The 21,221-nt window shown below is 45.0% G+C and overlaps 1 protein-coding gene across 1 annotated transcript in view; it reads left to right on the top strand.

The window, feature by feature from the left end:
• The window catches only part of PLXNA2 (plexin A2), a 568,789-nt gene extending 548,713 nt beyond the window's left edge, over nucleotides 1-20,076 (top strand). Inside the window, exons 28-32 of the mRNA XM_069633272.1 lie at nucleotides 707-897; nucleotides 1,888-2,057; nucleotides 3,798-4,010; nucleotides 5,530-5,680; nucleotides 10,138-20,076. Coding sequence (XP_069489373.1) covers nucleotides 707-897; nucleotides 1,888-2,057; nucleotides 3,798-4,010; nucleotides 5,530-5,680; nucleotides 10,138-10,233 — 821 coding nt within the window. The 3' untranslated portion in view covers nucleotides 10,234-20,076. The remainder of the gene's footprint in view (nucleotides 1-706; nucleotides 898-1,887; nucleotides 2,058-3,797; nucleotides 4,011-5,529; nucleotides 5,681-10,137) is intronic.
• Nucleotides 20,077-21,221: the final 1,145 nt, after the last annotated feature.

The following is a 21,221-nucleotide window of genomic DNA, read 5'->3' as shown; positions in this document are numbered from 1 at the left end:
TATATATGTTTGTCCTTTATTCTGCAGCCCTCGGCTCTACGACCCTCCCTAACTGGGTGGAGGCATGTCACACAAGTGTCATGCATAACACCAATTGGGCAGGACCGCTAACCATCACATGGCGATCCCAGCATGATGACTTTGGGAGTGGGAGTTAGCTGGGACTGCAGACACAGGTCCTCATTATGAGTATGGAGTGGTGGGAAAAATGCTGGTAATGTGGCAGTAATTTTGTTATTGCCACGTTACAGCCTCATTACCACACCACCGTACTCTAGGTTTGTTGGTACGGTGGCGGATAAACCTCCACCAAAAAGCTGGAGGTAAATCCACCAACATACCACCAAAAATCAGCAAAATCAGAGGAATTACCACCGGCGGAATTACCGCAAGCAGTAATTCTGTCGAAATCCCCATGGAGTCCTATAAATTCCAAAAAATGGGTTATTACACCGCCCTACCACTACTTGTAATCCCGCTGTAAATCCATGGGACCAAGTGGGGGTACCGGTAATTTCATTTAGCAGTATTGTGGTGTATTTAGCACCAGATACAGCCAAATGTGTAATGAGGCCGGTAGTATTCTAATGCCGTTGCTGCGCAAGAGTTTGGAAGATATGCATTTGTTGGTGCAGCGGCCGAGTTCTTTATCCTCTATGGTGCTTAATGCGAGCGGTGTGGCTGCTTTTTGTCTTTTCTGGGTCAGATTCCACATTTCGGTACACGGGCAGTCCGGACAGTTTGCGATCGAGGGCGCCGATGATCACGCCGGACCTGGAGAGCGGCGTGAAAGTCTGGCACCTGGTGAAGAACCACGAGCATGGCGATCAGAAAGAGGGCGACCGGGGGAGCAAGATGGTCTCTGAAATCTATCTAACCAGACTGCTTGCTACCAAGGTAAGTTACTGTGTTCGTAAGAGGTAATTGGACAATTTGGCTCAGAATGGGGGAGGGGCCACTAGTGAAAAGTATGCGCACCTTGCACACACGCCCATTACTAATGTAGAATTGGATTCTGGCATCCACTTGGAGGGCAAATTCTATCCCTGTTTGCTGGCCACATTGCTGCTGGCCCACTTAAAAAGAAATCAAAGCATCAGAAATGACCCTCTCATGCATTGTGCATCCCCTTGAGCCTGTCCCAGTCAGGCACAGGGAAAGGTCATGTTTATTTTTCAAAACTGAACATTTTGCTTACACCTTCCTCAGCAACTAATAAGATGCCAATATGGGCGGGAGGTCCTTGAGAGAGGCAGTCTGGCGATGGATACACATCGCCTCTTTTAAGGACGCCCATGGCTGGTTAGTTTGAGAGGTGGGTAACCTTCCAGCAGAGTGTTCTGAAGCGTTAATGATAATACATCAGACCACATAGTCTGCTTCTGCATTCACTCAATGCATTGCAACAAAAACACAAGTGATCTGATCTAATATGATTGATTATTTATAACACGCTTAACACCCAGAGGTTTCCAAGCGCGGACCTGGCGATCGAACCTGTGGTGCTCCATGTCGTCTTACTTCCAAGGCGAGCACATTGCCCTTGAGCGATCCTCCCGGGACAAGTGCAGTTAAATGCATTACAAAAACTGAGCCTATCAGACAGCTAACAGAGGGTATCCAGCAAGCAGCAGCTGCAACAGAAAAATACCCCTTTAACATATACAAGCAGCAACACTTAAGTACTTAGTCATGAGGTAAACCAGGAGTTCTGAGAACCCGCTGTTCCCCACAAAACAGCATGGTTTGCCCCCATAAATGTGTGTTCGCCTTTTGGGCTTGGCGGCCTATCTTGAAGTGAATAGCCGCCTCAAGAGGGAGCTGTTGATAGTGATCAGGAGCAAGAGTAATGGTTACTTGGCCGCGTGTCTCCTCCCTTCCCTCCAGGGTACACTGCAGAAGTTCGTCGATGACCTGTTCGAGACGCTCTTCAGCACAGTGCACCGAGGAAGCGCCCTGCCGCTCGCCATCAAGTACATGTTCGACTTCCTGGACGAACAGGCAGACAAGCACACCATCCACGACACAGATGTGCGGCACACCTGGAAGAGCAACTGGTAAGATGGGCACGCTTGATGCGCTGGACTGGTGGTGTCAGTGGCGTGGCATGACTCTTTTGTTGAAAGTGGGGCACTGACTTATGCAGGGGTGCATGAAGTACTAGCACACACACGCAAACACGTCTTAATAGCATTAATTTACTATTTGTCTCCACTACCCATATCTACTTTAATTACTAACATTAGTGTCTTACATTCCTGTGTTTGAAGTTTAATGATCATAGTTTAGGATAATGGAGTGCCACCTCGAATGGCCAATCAGATTCCCAGGTTAGCACGTGCCACCCCTGGACATGCCAGTGGGTGGTGCATGTCGAGCCTGAGACAAAACTGATACGCTGTTCCAACTCACACCTAGCGTAAAACCGCTTTGTGGGTCATCCACCTGCTGCCCATAGCCACAGATGTTTTTGCTTGCTATACGGGTTAGATAATTGGTTATGGGGCGGTTTGAGGGCTCTTTTATAACTACAACTTTGAAATCTCAAACCAGCAACCCACTGACATCATATGTTATGTGCAACGAAAGATGGCCTGGGTTGATTACAGCCAGCATTCTTCTTGAAAAAGTTTCAGACTATTGTGATCATTCACAATTTAGGGGAATTGCCACCCTTGAATAACACCCTTGGTAAATCATATATAATAATACCTGTTTGAAACATTAAAAACTATTCTGAATTTTTAGAAGCCTTTGAAAAGTACTTCTCCCTTCCCACCTTCGCCCTCCAATTCATTCCCAGAATCCACTTGGCTGGAGGACATTTCAGCGCGCGGTGAGCCGTCATAGACTCCCAGCTCACATGCGTGGTTTTCGCATCCAGAGCTGCTGTGGACTGCCACCGTTACAGAGACTGTAGAGTGCAGTTCCCCTCCAGTGTCTGGCGCGTGCAGGAGGACATACTCGCAGCCTCCTCATTGAGCCGGGCCTCTATAAAGGATGGAGGGTCGCTGTATCTCGTTAAGTCTCATCCTTGTCTAAAAATTGCCATGTCTTGGCTGATTTAGCTATATTGATATTGATATTTTATTAATATTGCGCTCGTACACAAGTGTTTCCGAGCGCGACACGGCAAGGGAGGGGAACAGGGGAGAACAAAACAGCGATCTTACTAGGCCCAGTGACATTGAGAACGCGCAAGTGCATGTGAGAGGGGAGGGGAAAAGTGCATGGAAAGGGGGAGAAGTGGAAAGTGCATGGGAGAGGGGAGGGGAAAAGTGCATGGAAAGGGGGAGAAGTGGAAAGTGCGGAGCAATGGAGAAACATATAAATAATAAATAAATCGATAATAAAGGCAACAAACAGTGCTAGTGCAGCCAGCAATTGGCAAGTGCTGGGTTTAAGGCAGCAGACAGGGTAGGTCTGATAAGTGCAGGAAGAAAAGGGGGTGGGGGGCTGTATGGGTACAGAGACAGACCCCAGTGCAAGGGGTGGCCCAGGGGCAGTGCGGGAGGGTAGCAGGGTGAGCAAGTACCTGGTACCTCATTATTGTAATTCCTCCCATATTTCCACAAGGTGCAGTGCATTACCTCAGTCACTGCTGGTGTTGTACATGATTTTACAATCCCACATTTGCCCGCAGAGATTTTCACAGGGCACGGCACATGGCCGGAGTCCCAGCAACTGTTGTTTTGTGCTCGTTATTGCAGCTGTGCACGTACCCATTGAGTGCCCCAATCCCTGGTCGCTGCATCCCATGTTTGAATGCTCATGGTGTGTTTCCCTCTTTTCTGCAGCCTGCCACTGAGGTTTTGGGTGAACGTCATCAAGAACCCACAGTTTGTCTTCGACATCCACAAAGGTAGCATCACTGACGCGTGCCTGTCTGTGGTGGCCCAGACCTTTATGGACTCGTGCTCAACGTCTGAACACCGGCTAGGCAAGGACTCCCCATCCAACAAGCTGCTTTATGCCAAGGACATTCCCAGCTACAAGAGTTGGGTGGAAAGGTGAGCCGGGGAGAGGCAACCACCCTGGGGAATGCAGACGCTGTGTGAGTGGCGCAATGGACTCACCCTCTCAGAAACTGTTTGGAAAGTATGGGCATGCAGGGAGCTCCTGGACTCTCATTCTGAAATACGGCATGGACCCCGCTTGAGCAAAATTTCTGAAGATCTGGGGAATGCCCCAGCAGTTTTTCAGAAGGTTGAGATCTGGGGCATTCCCGGGGTAGCTATTCTGAAGTATGAAGTAGTGGGTGTGAGGCTGAAGGTCCTACACCTTGACTAGCAAATGCTCCTTGTGAGTTTTGTATTTCCTCCTGACCGGTTAATTGACTGTTCGCTGATGAGTCTTAATCGAAGGCCTCTACAGAGACATAATTGTGACTGATGTGTCCCTGAGGGACCGTAAGCCTCTCAGGGTCTTGGTACACTAGGTACACTTTTTCCCCATGTGAGTACATTCCGGAGACTGTTTGTGAGTGCCCTACTAGATTACCGATTGTTGTCAGGGGGCAGGCTGTACACCAGAGGGACTCTACTGCTCCAAGTTGGAATCCATGTTGGGTTTCTACAGTCACGCCTGTTTTTCCTACATGAGGACATTGTGAAAAGCCTGAAGACATACAGGAGTTACCTCACCTGACCTGACTGTGGTCAGGTAGTCAAGGAAACCAGTCCTGCGTGGACTATAAGGATGTCACGGATGCCTTGAATTGCCTTGTCCTGACTAAGCCCTTTGCTGGGGCAGCTCAGAATCTGCCCATAGGAGACTAGTGGCCCCTCCAGCTTCCAGCACCTTGTTGATGGTCAGCTTAGGGGTAACCTCCACAAATAGAATCCCAAGAAGCCAAAGTGATGTCACACCAGTATAACTCACTGGAACGTGCGGATTATAGATGTAGTATGTATAGAAGTCTAACCTTGGGTTGCCATGCCTTTATTTGAACCAATAGTCGTTATACTGTATTTCTGTCGCTGCGCATCCCTCAGGGGAAGGGTGCCTTGGCAGCTGGACCGTAGCTACTCTAGGTGGGTTAAAGACACTTGAAAGGGACTGGCAACTTGCTTAGATCAAGGCAGTGTCCCCGGGCTTGAACACAGGCTGCAGAAGATTCCTCCTACCCTACCAGTGAACATTCTCAAGGCACCTGTATAGACAGTAGGAGCTTTGGGGACCCCCACAAATCAGCGCCCTCGATATAGAGGAGTGGGAAAAGGATATTGACCGAACACCTGACCTCAGAGGAACATGACTAGCCCTGGTTAATATCCCTTGCGATAGTTACCGTGTATCATGGTCATAAAATGATATGTTTCGGTCTGGATAAATCCCGGTTGACATCAGGGTAAACGCTGCATGGTGGTGGCCTACATTGTGTTTGAAGATAAGGATCAATTGAGCATTATTTAGACCTGGCTTAAATGAAAAGTGTGAAATGTGACCAAATTGCTTACGTGAGAACACTGACGTGTTGGATGTTCCATGCCTCATCTATTTTTTGTTTTTTTTCCCTTGTCGTCTCAGATATTACGCCGATATTGCCAAACTACCAGCCATCAGTGACCAGGACATGAACGCATACCTGGCGGAACAGTCGCGCATGCATGCGATTGAGTTCAACATGCTCAGCGGACTGAATGAGATTTACTCGTACATCAGTAAATACAGTCAAGAGGTAAGAGGGCAGCGTCGCGCAGCGCTTAGGGAGCGATCCAATATCCCTGCACTGGACGTTTCACAGCATTTCACTGCAGCCATTTTTTCCACGATAGCCACTGTACCACCTATTGTTTACTACCAGCCCTTTATACCCCAAACTCCCTGTTCTTGCTAACCCCAATCTCCCAGCTAGCTCCACCCCTGGTGCGTTAAAATGTGGGGAGCCGTCCTGTGGTGAAATGGCAGTGGTGGGACGGAGGAATACCCCACATGAGGAGTCTGAGGATGATGGACAGACCCTTGCTCAGGTAGTAGAGGACAGTCACACCTTTACCTGCAGCAGGTTGCCATTTGAAAACTTTGCTGCTGAGCGTGTGCCACGTGCCTGAGTTTGTTGCAGCCTTTTCTGGTACTTCGCTTTCCCTATTCGGTCTGCCATTGTTGCATGCACACTCTGGGCCACATTAGAAGTAGGGCGGTGCAGTTAGAACGTTGCAGTCCTTCTGATTCTGCCACTTTTTTTGGTGGTAGCGGAAATACCAATGTTTTACCGAACCATCAAATTCTGAGTTTAACCTTACGTTGTGGTGCGGGGGGTGTTTAAGGACATGAATAGGCAGAATTGTCGCTTGCAGTTATTCTGGCAAATTCTTATGAGTCCTACAGACTCCAAAAATAGGGATTAACGGTAAAAGCGGTTGGTGGTAGTTCAGGGGATTAACTACCAAATTACCTCCAAACTCAAAAAGAGGCCTGATGTTCTTATTCGAAAGTTGCTATATTCGAACTGGAGGATTTATGAAGAAATGAGCTTGCCTTTCTCCAGTTTCTGAATAAACTCCCCCAGAATTGCTTCCACCACTCACTCACACCACAGCATTCAAGCCACTCGCGAGATAGGTGAGAATTGACAGTGGGGGGGGGCTCTTTGATGGCTCCAGAGCAGGGTTGTGTCCCTCCACCCAACACCATTGGGTGAAGAGAAAAATGTCAGAGTGATAACTCAACTTAAGCCTGTATCTTCTAAAGAAAAATTATAGCAATAGTTTGTTCTTTATTTCATTTGTCAACTTAAAGTATTAATACTATGCTGTCCTACGCACAGGCAACTGAGGTCTTTGGGCGGGATACGTTGTTTGACTTCGGTGGAAACGTGGGTTGGCTGCTAACCTACTAACTGTCTTTATCTGACTTCACCTTACCTTATGAGTTTTACATAAAATAGTGATTCGCATGTGCACATTGGTATCTGTCGGTTGGACTTGCTTTGACAAACGTGGCCTTGACCCCTCGCCCAAAGTACAAACTTACCAGAGATTTCACACAGATATCGGTTTCAGGCGCTCAGCCTTTCATCACTCTGTGGGCACTAAAATACGTCCCCTCTGATTTGGGTAAAATCCCCTTCCATTATCACCCCACTTTAGCCCTTGGGGTTTGAGCACTGTCCAATGTGTGTGTTCCTCTGAGAGAGAGAGGATAGGTTCTCAAACACAGTCCATCCCCCATCAACCACTGTGCCGTGAAGTAATATTCAAACATTTCAGGAGGGTACCCGAGTCCAACCTCATTAACCTGTGTAAGAAAACCAAAAAAAAATACAGCGAAGGCCTTTGGACACAGGGCATGGTTAAGACAGATTGCCAAAACGTCTGTCTTTTCACCAAAGTTTCTTCTATCCAGTTAAAGGCGTTCATGTCGCTCTGAGATCAGGAAAAGAAAATGCAGACATTCTTGTTGCAGGAAAAGGGGTTAATAGCGCAACTTTGGCCTCTGCCTCTATACATTGTTGTGTATAGACGGGGAATGTTTTCTGGCTGGTCACATGATGCTCTGTGACCAATCCTGAGTGTTTGGGATTTATTCCTCAATCAAAACCGCACAAATTAGTGTTTTTTTTAATTTTTTTTTGTTGCTCAAATTTTACATCCAAAATGTAGATGGTGATTTGGGCTCAGGCAATGTTGGTGGATTTGGGGGGGGGGTGACGGCGAGAGGTAGTCTGAGAGCTGCGACAGGGTCTCCCCCACATTCAGCGATAAACAGTTGAGCAAAAACAACAAAAAAATAATTCTAGCACTTTCTTCCGAACAATGGACATTCGACCATCTTGAGCTTGCCAAACAAGTGACACAAAAAGTCTGGGGAGGACAGCTCGGGGGCAACGTGCTCGTCTTGAATGCAGGACGACACGGAGCAACACAGGTTCGAGCCTCGGGTCTGCGCTTAGAAACCTCTGTGTGTTAAGCGTGTTATAACCCATTACAATCACCTTCCCAAATTTTGACTGCTTACATTTCTTTTGATTTAAGACTGAATGCCCTTGCAGTCGTGTCCCAATGCTCTCCAGGGCATCGAGGTCAGTCTTTAGAGCAGCAAATGTTCAAGACCCAAGGAGCTTTCCATGAAAAGGCCTGTTTCTTTGGCTACCAACACGCCGTGCACGCCGTGCACGCCCGCCTGTGTTGTCAACTCGACGGCCATTTTGTCAAGAGAAATGTTGACGGGCGGCGGTTACGGAAAATATATATCTGACAGTAAAAGCAGCCTCCCCCATCTGTTCCACCCTCTTAATTTTCAGTGCTAGCAGGGCACATTTTTGCAATTACTCCCGAAAGGAGTACGCAGTTTTAGTGCGTTAATTGCATGTATCTGTTCTTGGTACAATGCAGTCTGGGCTTTTGACAGCGATAATTTACAGAGTAAATGAGACGTGAAGAGTCGTGCTCGGGACGAGGTGTATAAAATAGACAGCATTAAACATGTAGTCCCACCTGTGGTGAGCCAGCACGTGACTGCGCAACACAATGTGCATTCTTGAAGCCGGTGCGGGGGGCTTAGGGGTATGACTGACCCTCTGTTGCAGGCTGCAGACCCCCAATACATATGATAGGTTATTTATAACCTGCTTAATACCCAGAGGTTTATAAGCGTGGACCCAGGAATCGAACCTGTGTTGATCTGCGTCGTCATGCTTCCAAGATGAGCACGTTGCCCCTGAGCTCTCCTCCCATATGATGGTTGTCCACTCAGCATTTCGGCCTTTCCGGATCTGAACAATGAGTTTCAATCAGTTCCAAGGAGTTGCATTGAGTAGAGCAATACGCCAAAATCAGTTCGACATAAAGAGACAATAGGGGTCAATTCGAGTTCGACCAGGCTGTAAATTGGTCTCATTCGTTCTGTTACTGCCACTATTTTTAAACTACCACCAGCTTTACTGCACAACCAGATTTAGCGCATGGGGGGTAATCCTATGGATTCCAAAAGCAGGGATTAATACTGCCACACCATCGCTCGTAAACCAGCCATAATTCTCCTGTGCTGGCTGTCAGTAACAGTAACTTGATTTTGGTGGCATTTCCATGGAATTACTGCGGGAATACCACCAAACTCGGCCAAATGTGTGGAATCTTCCTCTGTCACATGAAACATAGATGGGTCAAGATCTTACATACTGTGTTCTCAGCATCTACATTCGTCTCCTTCTGTTCCCCACTTTACTTTTTTTAGACTCCTTATTGTCTGTTAATAAAACAATTACTTCTGAGAATGTATTTACCTGTTTTGTACAACTACAACCTGTCCCTGAAAGACAGTACCAACATTCAGAATATGCATTAAGCGGTCATGGGGGCAGTGAACAGAAATAATCATAACTCGATACCCATGGCTTTAAGTGGGCCAGGGCTAGACAGGGCCGTACCCCAGCAGTCTCGAAAAATGGCTCCCGAGCCGGGGCCCTATCAGGGCCCACCCCCGACTAGCCCCAGCTTATCTGATACTTCGGTCAGGCAGCCTATGTGGCCGAAGCATTGCAGCTACACAGGCTGCCTGCAGGTGTCAGCACTTCGGAAGTACTGACACCTGCACGCAGCCTGTGTAACCGTGCAGCACTTCAGCGACACAGGCTGCTTGATGTCTCTATACTGAGAAACAGGAGGACGGCTGGTCTGCCCAGCTCTCCTTTTGTTTCTGAGTAAATAGTCATCACGCAGCATGAAGCCAAGCAGCTTCACTGCTTGATGACTTAACTCGAAAACAAAAGGCGAGCTGAGCAGACATCAGCAGCAAGGTGACCTTTCATTCAAGGAGCCGGTAGTTAAAGGAGCCTTAAAGGAGCCTAACACCAGCTCCTTGGATGAAAGGACTGCCTGCTGAGTGTGAGCTGGGGCACGCTGGTGCCACAACTTTGGTGCGCCCAGCCCCTTCTTTTGTTTAATGCCAGTGCGCGTCAGCTCTACTTCTATTACCAGCACACCGCAACCTAGGTGAGGGGGGGGGCTCTCCTTTAGGGGGATGGCCTAAGTGGGCCACATCCTCGTTTTATAATTCCACTTAATACACTGTCTAAACCCAATATGGATTAATGGGATTGGCGTATCATTTTCATTCTCTTTCTTGTTATCCTACTGCCTTCGCCCAATTTCTCCTGCTGCCGCCTTAACCCTCTGCCTGTCTTGTTTCTTACAGTTGATCGCGGCGCTACAGCAGGACGAGCAGGCGTGCCGGCAGCGGCTGGCCTACAAAGTGGAGCAGCTTATCGGTGCCATGTCTGTTGAGAGCTGAGGGTGAAAATGCCCGCCACCACCGCGACTAAATACGCCATCGCCCGGCCCGACGGAGAGAGAAAACGGTCAAGAGAAAGGAGGAGGGGCTTTCTGAAGTACAGATTAAAAAAAAGGCCATGCTGTCGCATTTTCAGAAGATTCCTGCATCCGGATTCCAAACTTTTTGTTGGAGTTGACATTTTCCTTTGCGATTCCTTTGGAAAGAACTATGGAACCTTGTAGAATGGCCAAGAAGGACTCCCTGGGAATTCTCGTGGCAGAAACCTCCGGGAATACGTTTGCCGCTCAGCATGAAAATTCCTTAATGCATCTTAGAGCAAAAACTGTCTTTAGAGCAGCCCCGAACGCCAGATTTGGATTACTGCATCCTGTTTTCCGTTGCCCTTTACAATTCTTTCGAAGCGGGTGTGTGCCTCTTTCACATTCCTGGTCAACGTGACATGGCGTTGGATCCAGAACCACACAAGGTCTTGTTGCTTCTTGTCAATGTTGGTTCTTGCACTTGGGAGACTTAGAACAGCAGTCGCGCATGTTTGCACAAACCCTTACGTTGGGGTGGAGAACATCATTGGTCAGTTCAGAAAATGTGAGTACCCAATAGAGAAGCCGGTCATGGCAGGGATGGGGAGTGTCTATCACAGTGCAGGATGGCCCGGCCCGAGGAATGGCCATTAACATCGCAGGAATTGCAATGTCGATTCCCTTGGGCAGAAAATCTGCTATCCCTTCACACAGTCCTAAGGCAAAGAAGTACTTGATTCACCGCACTTGTTACTGGAAGTCACGTGAAAAAAATTCTGCCCGTCAACCTTGCTCGGTGTGTGAATGAGTTCTGTGAACGAGAAGAGGCCACGAGGCACTATCTTGTGTCCCGAAGTATTCCTCAACTGGACACCACAGAATACCTGTCACTCAAAGACCATCAATTCACTTGCACCGCCTCTTCACTTTTGAGAAGGGCGGAGCCTGCGTCACCAAGAAATCTAGCGGCCATGGTATCCAGAAATTAGACGATCGATCGTCTATGGAAGGCCGTGAAAAAGGACCTTTCATCAGCTGCAACTTTATACATATATAGATAGATCTATTTATATTCTGAACCAACCCTCCCTCCCTACAACGCAACAAAAGTTGGTCAAGTGGGGTATGACGGGGACGGACAGATTTCAATTGGTTTGCTTCCCTTCTTATCTAGATTTCCCTCACATCATGAAAAGTAACAGAGTGACAAGGACTCCGTGACAAGCACTGGACTAGGTCACGAGTTCCCAGTACCGAACAACTGGGCGGCCATTTTGTTTTCTGTTTTTTTTTTCGTTCTGTGTCCTGGTGTGGGCTGAAGGTATCTAGTACATTGTGGGTTATGCAGGTGCAATGGGACCCTTTTTGAGAGGTCAGGACTTCCCGACTGGAGAGTGCTGGGTCTTTCTTTTATAATGTATTATTTTTTTGATGTTGCGTGTTTTTGTTTTACTGCGTGTTAATTATTGTTTGTCACAACCACAATGTGATTTCTTGCAGTAAAGTTTTACAGCAAGTGATACTTGAAATATTTGACATAGTGAACTTTTATTTATTACTGCTGATTTCAAGGGGAGATCGGGGACAACTTCCATTGGACGAGATTGCGATGAGTGCCATCCACTGGTGCTTGGGTACTCGCAGGGAACAACAGATCTACAGTGAAACTCATAGTGCCAATGTGTTTATGTCTTGGTTTTTAAATGCTTGATTTAATTTTCTGGTTAACTTTCTACACATGACCAAATGGTGTTTTGGTAACTCAATTTAGGTGTGTTTCGGTTACGGCTGCAGTCCAGCCGTGTGTGGTGGTGGCTTGCAAGCTCTTGAATCCATGGATCTACCACCGTCAGGTTAGGATATGGACTATTCGCAACTGAAAGGGATTTTAATATCACTGTTAGAACGGGGTCAGGCTGTGCTATTATGTGAACCCCACCAAGATGTAGCTGTGGTTTACCTTTTGTCAAGAAAGAAAATCGCCCCCAGAAGAGGACACGAGTTGCTATTTTTTAGACAAATACGTTTGCAAATGTTCACTTTTGGTGGTAATATTGAAAAGTTAATAATTCTGTTCTAGCACTTGAAATGAGCGTGGCATGAACCACGTCACGTTTAAGACCTCGATATGGTCATCCTGTCAAAGAAAAAAGAAGCAAGAAAATAAAACTGGGAAGTTGTTTGAAAAATCCTCCGAAATTCTGCCGCGCTCTGCGTGCCCCCTGCGGCCGCCATACTCAGCGGCCCTCTCTTGTGCAGTCAGATTGCACATGCAAACTAGATAGTCTTTCTTCAGTGTTAGTCCCGCAGAGACCAAAGCTCTGCCTTGCTAGGGCTCGCCAAGTGCAGAAAGAGCCGCTGTAAATATCTCTTTGAAGTTCCTGCCGCCATGCGTGCAAACTGAACATTCTCGTCTTTAGCTATCAGATTTTAGGGGGCTGTGGGTAAAGAGTGGACACAACACAATATATATTCTTACAACCTCCTCCTATATCCATTTTGTATATTCATAGTTCCATCACTTCAACCCCTTTTCTATATTTATAATACCCTTCCCCCACACATATTTTTATATAAATTACCACAGGAGGACTGTCAACGGTATGGCATTGCTTCATCTATTTTTCCATGCAACATGCGATTAGTTTCGATGACGCAGAACGGAATAAATGTATATACACAACCCAAGGGTGCCCGGTCTTGCTGTGTCATCACCAGTCTACCGAGGGAAGCATGTTCTCTGCTGGGAAAGAAATTACTCATCAAATGTGTGCCATTAGGAAAGGATTCTTTAATTTTGCATGCAAAATCCATGACGTAACAAGCATGTTCTCCACAATGGCGCAACAAAGCTAACGCGCATCAAAGAAAGGCAGAAGGTTGTTTCCAAAGTGGACATGACAACCAATGTTTCGGCAGTGTGGCATAGGCCAATATAGATGTGGTCTAGTGCCTGAATTGTTGTTGAACCAGGAGACCATTGTTCCAATTATTGCTACCTTGCTACATCCGTTTTTGATCCTATGAACATATTTTAAGATCCATGTGCCTCAAATATCTTATCTGCCAAAATTAAGAATCATATTGACACAGGCCAAACCCACTTTGATTTCAGTGACAGAAATCAAAAAGTTCTGGGCTTTGAAATCCAAATATCAAAACTTGAAAATAAATCAAATTAATTCTTGGAAAATTCCGAAGAAAATCAGTGGAAACCTACCAAATTAATTCCACCAGATAATGGCTTCCATTACCCAGAGGGAATATTCTGGAAGCTCTGCAGTCGGAATCAAGATTACATCAACATCAGTCTGTTCTTGGAAAGGAAACTTCTGCCTTTCAGAAGAGAATATAGAACTTTTCCTGGTGTGTGTAAATAGAAAATAAAACTGTTTTGAAACCAGAGTTTGCACATTAATTATGGGATTTAATAAATGTGCATCGTTGCATTAATAGAGGGTCACCAACAAGAAACACTAAGCAATATATTGCTAACCTTAACTACAGTTCCTCCGGTTGAGACACTAACCAGTTTCTAAAAATCAGGTCGAAACATTCACCAGCTTAACATCAAGGACATTCCTGAAACATCAGCAGATGTTTTTGACATCTGTCGGTGGGTAATGCGTCACAGCATCTCTGTGCCATGTCCATTCAGGTCAGGGAAAGGTCTTTGCTGTGTTTGCGGCTTGCAACGATAATTCACGCGGCAAGAAAGCTGTAGTCCTGAAGAAGAGTTGTATTTGCTTTGACTACACAATAGTGAAAGTATCTGATTTCGATACACCTGTGCGGTGGAGCATTGGTGTGCATATTTGGATTACCACTCACAAAATGAATGACGGTCCAGGTCTGACATTGATATTAAGATCTATACTGCTGTCCTGGGGAAAGTTATTAGTTCTTTTTTTTAGACTAATGAGTCCCACTATTTGACCCACTGTGGTTGACGTTGACAAAATATATCTACAACAAAATCGAAAACAGTTGAATTTTTTACAATATATTTTAATTTATTTTTTAAATAAAATTAAATAAAATAAAAGAACCACTATTTGAAAGAGCAAAAGGAGTGTCTGCAAAAGGGACCTTTTAAATCTAAAATGTGCTGAGCCTCAATTTAGGAATGCCTTTCAGTTTTACACAGTAAATTCGCTCCTTCAAACTGTCACATCTAAATAAGACCCAGTATGCCACTGTTTCCAAAAACCGGTTCAGCCCTTCCTAATTTATTAATCTTACTGTTTACAAAACAGCTGAGCTAATTCTATGATCCGTCTTCCAATGCAGGAGTGTGGTGGCGTACCCGGCAATCCGTCTCCAAACCCACTTCATTATCCCATCGTTATCCAAATTTCCTGCCGATCGGGATCCCTAGGACAATTGGGACAAAACACATGCACAGCACTTCCCCGAAAGGAAGGAATGACAAATGGCTGGTGTGGATTTCTGATGGCACGTTTGCGCTCAGCGGAGAAGGGCGTCATTGGCCAAGAAACCTCATTCGCTAGGGGAAAACGTCCGGGATAACGACTGCTTTAATTAGAATTCATTACAGTCCAGGCAAGTATGCCAACTTGACTTCCGTCTGGTAATGCATGTCGGCGCAGCTTCTCGGGGTCTGGCTTAATTGTCTGCAAGAAACACTAATGACGGTGCCCAACCTGAAATCCAGAGCTTTTAATGCACTGTGTAGTGTCCCCGGTGCATATCGGAAATTGATCCTTTTTCCGAGATGCCGGGAGCAGTCACTCGTACAAGAGAACATCGACAAAAATCTATGGAGGAGAAAAACATATTTTTTTTCAAAAGTTTGGATTGTCTCCTAAAACTGGGCCAAGCCTCAAGTAACATGGAATTAATTATTGAAAGGCGTAGCCCAACACTCCCTTACAAAATCATTTAGATTGGAATATTTCACTATTGCCATTCTTTCTTTTCTTTTATTTTTAATCGTTCACGCAGATTTCTGCATGTATGGGCCCAGAGCCTTCCACAAAGAGGACCTCTGCTTTAGTGCTACTTGATGTTAAGGCAGTCCATAAGATAAAAATGTTTCTTTTTATTACCGAAATTATGAAATAGAATAAATGAATCGATTACATAAAGAAAAACCTTTTTAAAAGTAAAATATATTTTACTTGCCTAAAAATACGCTGGTAGAGTGAGCATTATGCTTGTATTCCCTAGAAAACCCTTTTACTCCCAATTTGTGAATGGAGGCCAGCACAGGGGCAATGCTCTGGTCTTGGAAGACGCCAAGCAACAGAGGTTCGAATCCCGGATCCAAGCTTAGAAACCAAACTCATGTATGTATTAGGCGTATTATAAAAAAAAATTAAATAAATACATTTCCCAAAATATGGAGAGTAATTCACTTGCCTCTAGTTCATATCTGGGGAATGAGAGGAAGGGGGAGAGCACAGACCTCATTACAGGTTTATGGCAAGAAAAGGGATGGGGTGACCCCGGAAGGTAGCAGAGACATTAGGGTGCCGCGATCGAATCTTTCTGACAATATCGCTCATGCCAGCCATTGACAAAGTGAGGTGCGCAAAGTACCTGGTGGCAAATTAACACAAAAGAACACTAATATCCGCTTGTACATGCTAGTGTGTGTGTGTGTGTGTGTGTGCGTGTGCGTGTGTGTTGCTTGTAAATGTGGATAGGTTACAGGGATGTTTTTAAGGCTTGTCCTCCTGGGTACAGCCTTACTCCCTCATCCTTACTTATAGTCCCACCAACTTCCTGACAGATTAGTGCTTCACTGGCACAGCACTGGACTCCTACACCCTTGCCCTTGCAACTTTCAGTTCCTAAATCCTGTAAGGTCAGGGGTAGGCACAAACCCATAAAGTGTACCCCACAGTAAGCATTCGTATTATTAGTACTAGGCTATTTATTGAGGGCAGACCTAGCTTCGGTACGCAACAGAGCCCTCCACAAGTCACAGGGGGATGTGTGTGTTGAAGATATGATATGATATGATAGTTTATTTATATAGCGCCTATAAAAAATGTGTTTCAAAGCTCTTCAAGGCAAGGGAGGGACCAAAGGAAAATACAACCACATTCTTACAGGTCATGAACAGTAAGGATGTGAAATGAACTATCGTACTCGGCCTGACGACATTTCAGATAGTGCAAGAGCTAAGACATAGATAAGGAAGGGAGGGGGAGAGTGGGAGGGAAATGGAAACAGACAGGCGACTACCGTACTAGGCCTGACGACATTTCTGGTAGAGCTGGAGAAAAACAAAAGGTGAGGGAGAGGGGTGCAGAAAGGGAGCGGAGGAACAAAACAAGCGACTATCATACTAGGCCTGACGACATTTCAGATAGTGCTGGAGGGGTGGTGGGGAGGAAAAAAAAAACAGTAATGGGAGGGTGGAGGAAACAGACGAGTATGCTATCAAATTAGGTCCAGGGACAAATCTGATAGAGTAAATACATAGAAGAAAGTAAGGGGAGGAGATAGGAAAAGGGAGAAGGGAAAGGAGGAGAGAAAAGAGAGTAAGCAGTCAAAAAGAGTGGAGAAGCAAGAGTGGAGAGCGAATACAATTGCAGAAGTCAGCAGTAACACATAATGTTGCAAGCCAGGATACAAGAAGAAGATGGGAACAGCATGAATCAGGGCCACCATGAGTACAAGATGCAAAGGAAGTCCAGCCTGAGAGTTGAGAAAGAGTAATGCACCGTGAATGAATGAAGTCCATAAAAGTCAAATCCAGCATTAGCCACAAGACAGTGATGGTGAAGGAAGGCACCAGGTGGGCGGGGCTTTCTAAGTGGTGAAAAAGAGCAGCAGGCAGGAAGGCACAGGTGGGCGGGGCTTAGGCCAGGTGACCTAGATCCACTTGTACCTGCTCACCATCTGCCTGAGATACAAGCGAGCAGTGAGCTAGCAATGGTGGTGGGGGGGAATTGGCAGAAACTACTGGAGATAACTGGGCGAAGCCTTTGCTGCCTGATTGCTAGGAAGAGGGGTGCCCTGCTTAGGGGGAATAAGGCTTCAAACTGGAAAAGCAGCTTCAATACCTAAAGTACAACTTGCTTCACTGATGATTTACAGGGGCGTCATTTTGGGGTTTCCAGGGGTCGCACCTGCAACCCCTGAGGCCTCCTTTGCTACCCCTCCGTTCTCCCTTGTTACCCTTAAAACAAAGAAAAATCTTTCTTTTGTCCTTATTATTTTGGTGTTTACTTTGAAGCTCCTGGGTTGTAGCCAGGGCCATGTGGCTCTTTGTTTCTGGAGTATCTGGCTTTTTTGTTGAGGCCTCTTTAAAAAAAACAGGGGGTTCCACAAGTGTAACACTTGGAGCAGTGACCCTAAATAAGAAAGAATAGGAATAACAAATACATTTTCTGTCTGAAATTCTATACAATTCTATACAATAATTGCTGGACTAATTAAAGGGGCGAAAAGTTGTGTTCTATTGCTCCCCAGGATGTCAGTTCAGGGTAGGGTCAAATGGAATCATATTACTAAGCACTCCCAATTTTGGTTGATAAGGAAAATGAGGCACACAGTGACAAATTGGCTTCCTCAAGTTGGTCAAGATAAGAAGTCATACTAGAATGCTGGGTTCTGGTTCCTGGCATTTGTCTGGTCGCACAACCATCGCGCCACAGACTTTTTCAACTTTTGATCCAAGAAAATACAGTAACTGATAACAAGCCCAACTACTGGCATATACAAGACACTTCCTTGAAGGCCCTAGGAATTAATGGCCACCGTAGTTATGTTTGATTTGCCTATTGAGGCGTCTGCAGCATTCACCGCTCTGCTTTAGCTTTTTGAATGTTTTTTTCTTTCAGTTCTCAATTAATTTTTGATCGCTGTTATTCCATCTAGAGCTTTCTCCGACATGTTCTATGGTACACAAGCCCGGCAGATGTTCCCACGACTAAATTAAACTGGTTGCATTCCTGTTCCCGGTGGAAGCATGGCGCTAGCTTAGTTGTGTGTATGTGTGCAGCACCCACAAAGCCGTGCCACTTTATTTCGGGATATCTAAGAATTACTGGCGAGCACTTGGGCAGTGCCTATCGACTCTGTGGTTGTCAGGAAGAAATTCGGGGGGGATTTCTTTGCTGGACAGTCCCTCTTGCCGCTTACATTGTGGGCTCATTTTGAGGGATATTTTTGAGGTTGTTACTAATAATGATCTTGCAATAATTCACCAAAAGAAGGCAAGATACATTGTGACCCCACACTACTGATACCATTTCGATAAAGTTCATTGAGAGTCAATGGGTAGTGGTGGACAGTATTGGCAGACATTATTTGTCAACGATTACTTTCTGTGAACTTTCAAAGTACATCAATTTAAAAAAAAAAGTTTTATTTATTCACCTCATAATCATAAATTCCAGTTACATTACCAGCAATACCGTTCTTCATCAATGTATACATTTAGACCATCTGGTATCCCGCCCCACAGTTTCAGTGACTCAGTACATCAAATTTACCGTAAAAGACGGCAAGCACCGCAGCAAGTGTTGGTTGTCCTTATTGGGTCAGTTCTTCACTGCCTGCTGTATAATGTACCTCCACAACTTTAGACTTTCTAGGCATGGAGTTGACTGTCTCGATGGGACTCCACCACAGCATAATCACTCTTTGATCATTCCATGATCCTTCTCTTCCAAACTTCTCTCAATTCTTAGACGTAACTCACCCGTCCATACCCGCTACATGACGTTCATTTCGCTCGGAGCTCTTCCTATTCGCCGTTAACTGGACCACCTAAAATGGCCAAGGTCCAATGTAAAGGAGAAGTCAAACGCTCTGTAAAACCACCCGGACGGGTGTGATTTACCGTAACAGTATACAAGCATATTTACCATAATCCTTTAAGGGTACAACCTAAGTCATTTGGAAGGACTTAAGAAGAACTTCAAGGATGAACGAAAAGAAGTCATCGACTCTTAACTGTAGAGAAACTGACTAGAGATTTAGCTCAACCTGTGCAGCTGTGCATTTTACAATAGTTCACCCAGTTTTGGTTCTACCAAGCAACAGTCTGCTTTCACAATGAGGCACCTGAAATATAAACTATGTCAAGGTGGAAAGTCCTTTAGAAATTCTCCCTCTTTCCCACTGCAGCCCTAGGGAGTTCTGTGTACTGCTGCCTTGTGCGGCAGTGCGGCGCAGAAACAATGTGTACGTTTGATGACTTTCCAGCGTTCAATTGAGTGCATCATTTCAAAATCCCACCTGAAATCTTTTTTAAATTATTTTTATGGTAAAACCAGCAAAGTTATTGTGTGTACGACTGCTTTCTAGAAAATCAACTTTTAAGGGTGAGCGTTACTAAACTGCCCCCAAAGACTCAGGTACTATTTATCATATCTGTGCAAGTACCCAATGCCCCACTATAGGAATCACAACTTAAACTGTTGGGAAAGGAATTTTACCTTCTCCGGTTTCATCCATAAAGTTGGCAAATGCAAAATGTTCAAATCAAACACAATCTTGACCTGAAGCCATGATCCTCCCCCACCCCATTCTCTACACACTGGAGACCTGTACCGTGGTGTCATTGTCTTTTTTGTTTTTTTTTTCCATTTAATTTGCCTCAAAGGATAGTTTGGTTGTCTGGATTTTGTTATTGTTTTTAACAGGTGTTGTGGACAAAATGTAAAAAAAAAAAGTTTTAAGTATTTAAAAAATGTTCCAAGACAAAAAATCTTTTTTATTTTGTTATTATTTTAATATATTATTGTGTACTTATTGTAAATATGACACACTCCTATTTTGCAAGCCAAGGACTCACTTTGTACTGTTATATATAAATAAACTTTACAGGATAAACATGTTTTGGGGATGTTTATTGTGTGTCAATGGATACAATAAAGACTGTACAAATATCACAGTGTGATGTAAGTAACATGGTCATCGCTGAGGGCGGCTAACATGTTAGGTCATTGGTTGCAGTCCTGAAAACAATGACTTGTGTTTAGATAGGTAAGTCGCATTGTAAGGTATTGTGCAGCCCTGTATCAAGCCCATTGCCATAGCTACCAGAATTCTATTGGTTGGTGGACTTCCATTTGGCCTGATTGCTGAATGGCTTTTTAATATGCTGACTGCTTAGTGGATATCCAAGGCCCTACGGATGCCCAATCCCCCGATTGGTTGTTGGGTGTCCAATACCATGACTGAGTGGTGAATGTTCAATATCCTTTTAGATTGGAGCATTTCCAATGCACTGCTTAATCAGTGAATGTCCAATGCTACTGGATCGAGAGTGTCCAATGCCATTATGGGTTGATGTATGTCCAATGCCCTTAAATGTTGTTAGTGGACCAATGCCATCACAAATCACACACGCACACTAAACACACACGTACACACATGCACGCGTGCACAGACACAAACACAATGTGCACAATGAAACATCCATCCATTTTATTTACAAATGAATTAGTAACCAAGTATTTAATGTCTGAATCTTTTTTAAATTAGATCTTCTGGACCATTGAGTCATTTCAAGTAGAACATGAGTAGAACACATTAAAAGAGCAGTAGGAACATGTTTTTGAAACTTTGAAAGTATAGACGAATGCGGCAAAGGGAAAAGCCCAAAAAACCGACGATGGATAGTGCTGTCAAGCAGTGGTGCAGTGGCAATGACCCGGAAGTGATGAAGTGGTGAGGTAAAGTAAGAATAAGTGGTACTCCCCACATTTCTGTTAACAGGGGTCTGCCACACTGACACAGGGCGACTGCAAATGCTATACACAATGCGAGGCAAGCTATTCCTCCCTCATACACAACCACATTAGGGATATAAGGTGAAAAGCAGACACATTTATAATTGCATTAAATCTGAGTCTAAATTAGTAAACCCAATTTTATTACATATCTCACAACAGCATAAAATCAACAAACAGTATCTCAGGAACATATGTACAAAACTAGAAAATGTGCAAATCCAATGAAAGTGCAACCAAGGGGTTA

Source organism: Ambystoma mexicanum, chromosome 13 (assembly GCF_040938575.1).
Source record: "Ambystoma mexicanum isolate Mex_15411 chromosome 13, UKY_AmexF1_1, whole genome shotgun sequence".
Lineage (NCBI taxonomy): Eukaryota > Metazoa > Chordata > Amphibia > Caudata > Ambystomatidae > Ambystoma > Ambystoma mexicanum.
The sequence above is the reverse complement of the archived record's forward strand: the minus strand, read 5'-3'. Positions and strand labels throughout refer to the sequence as shown.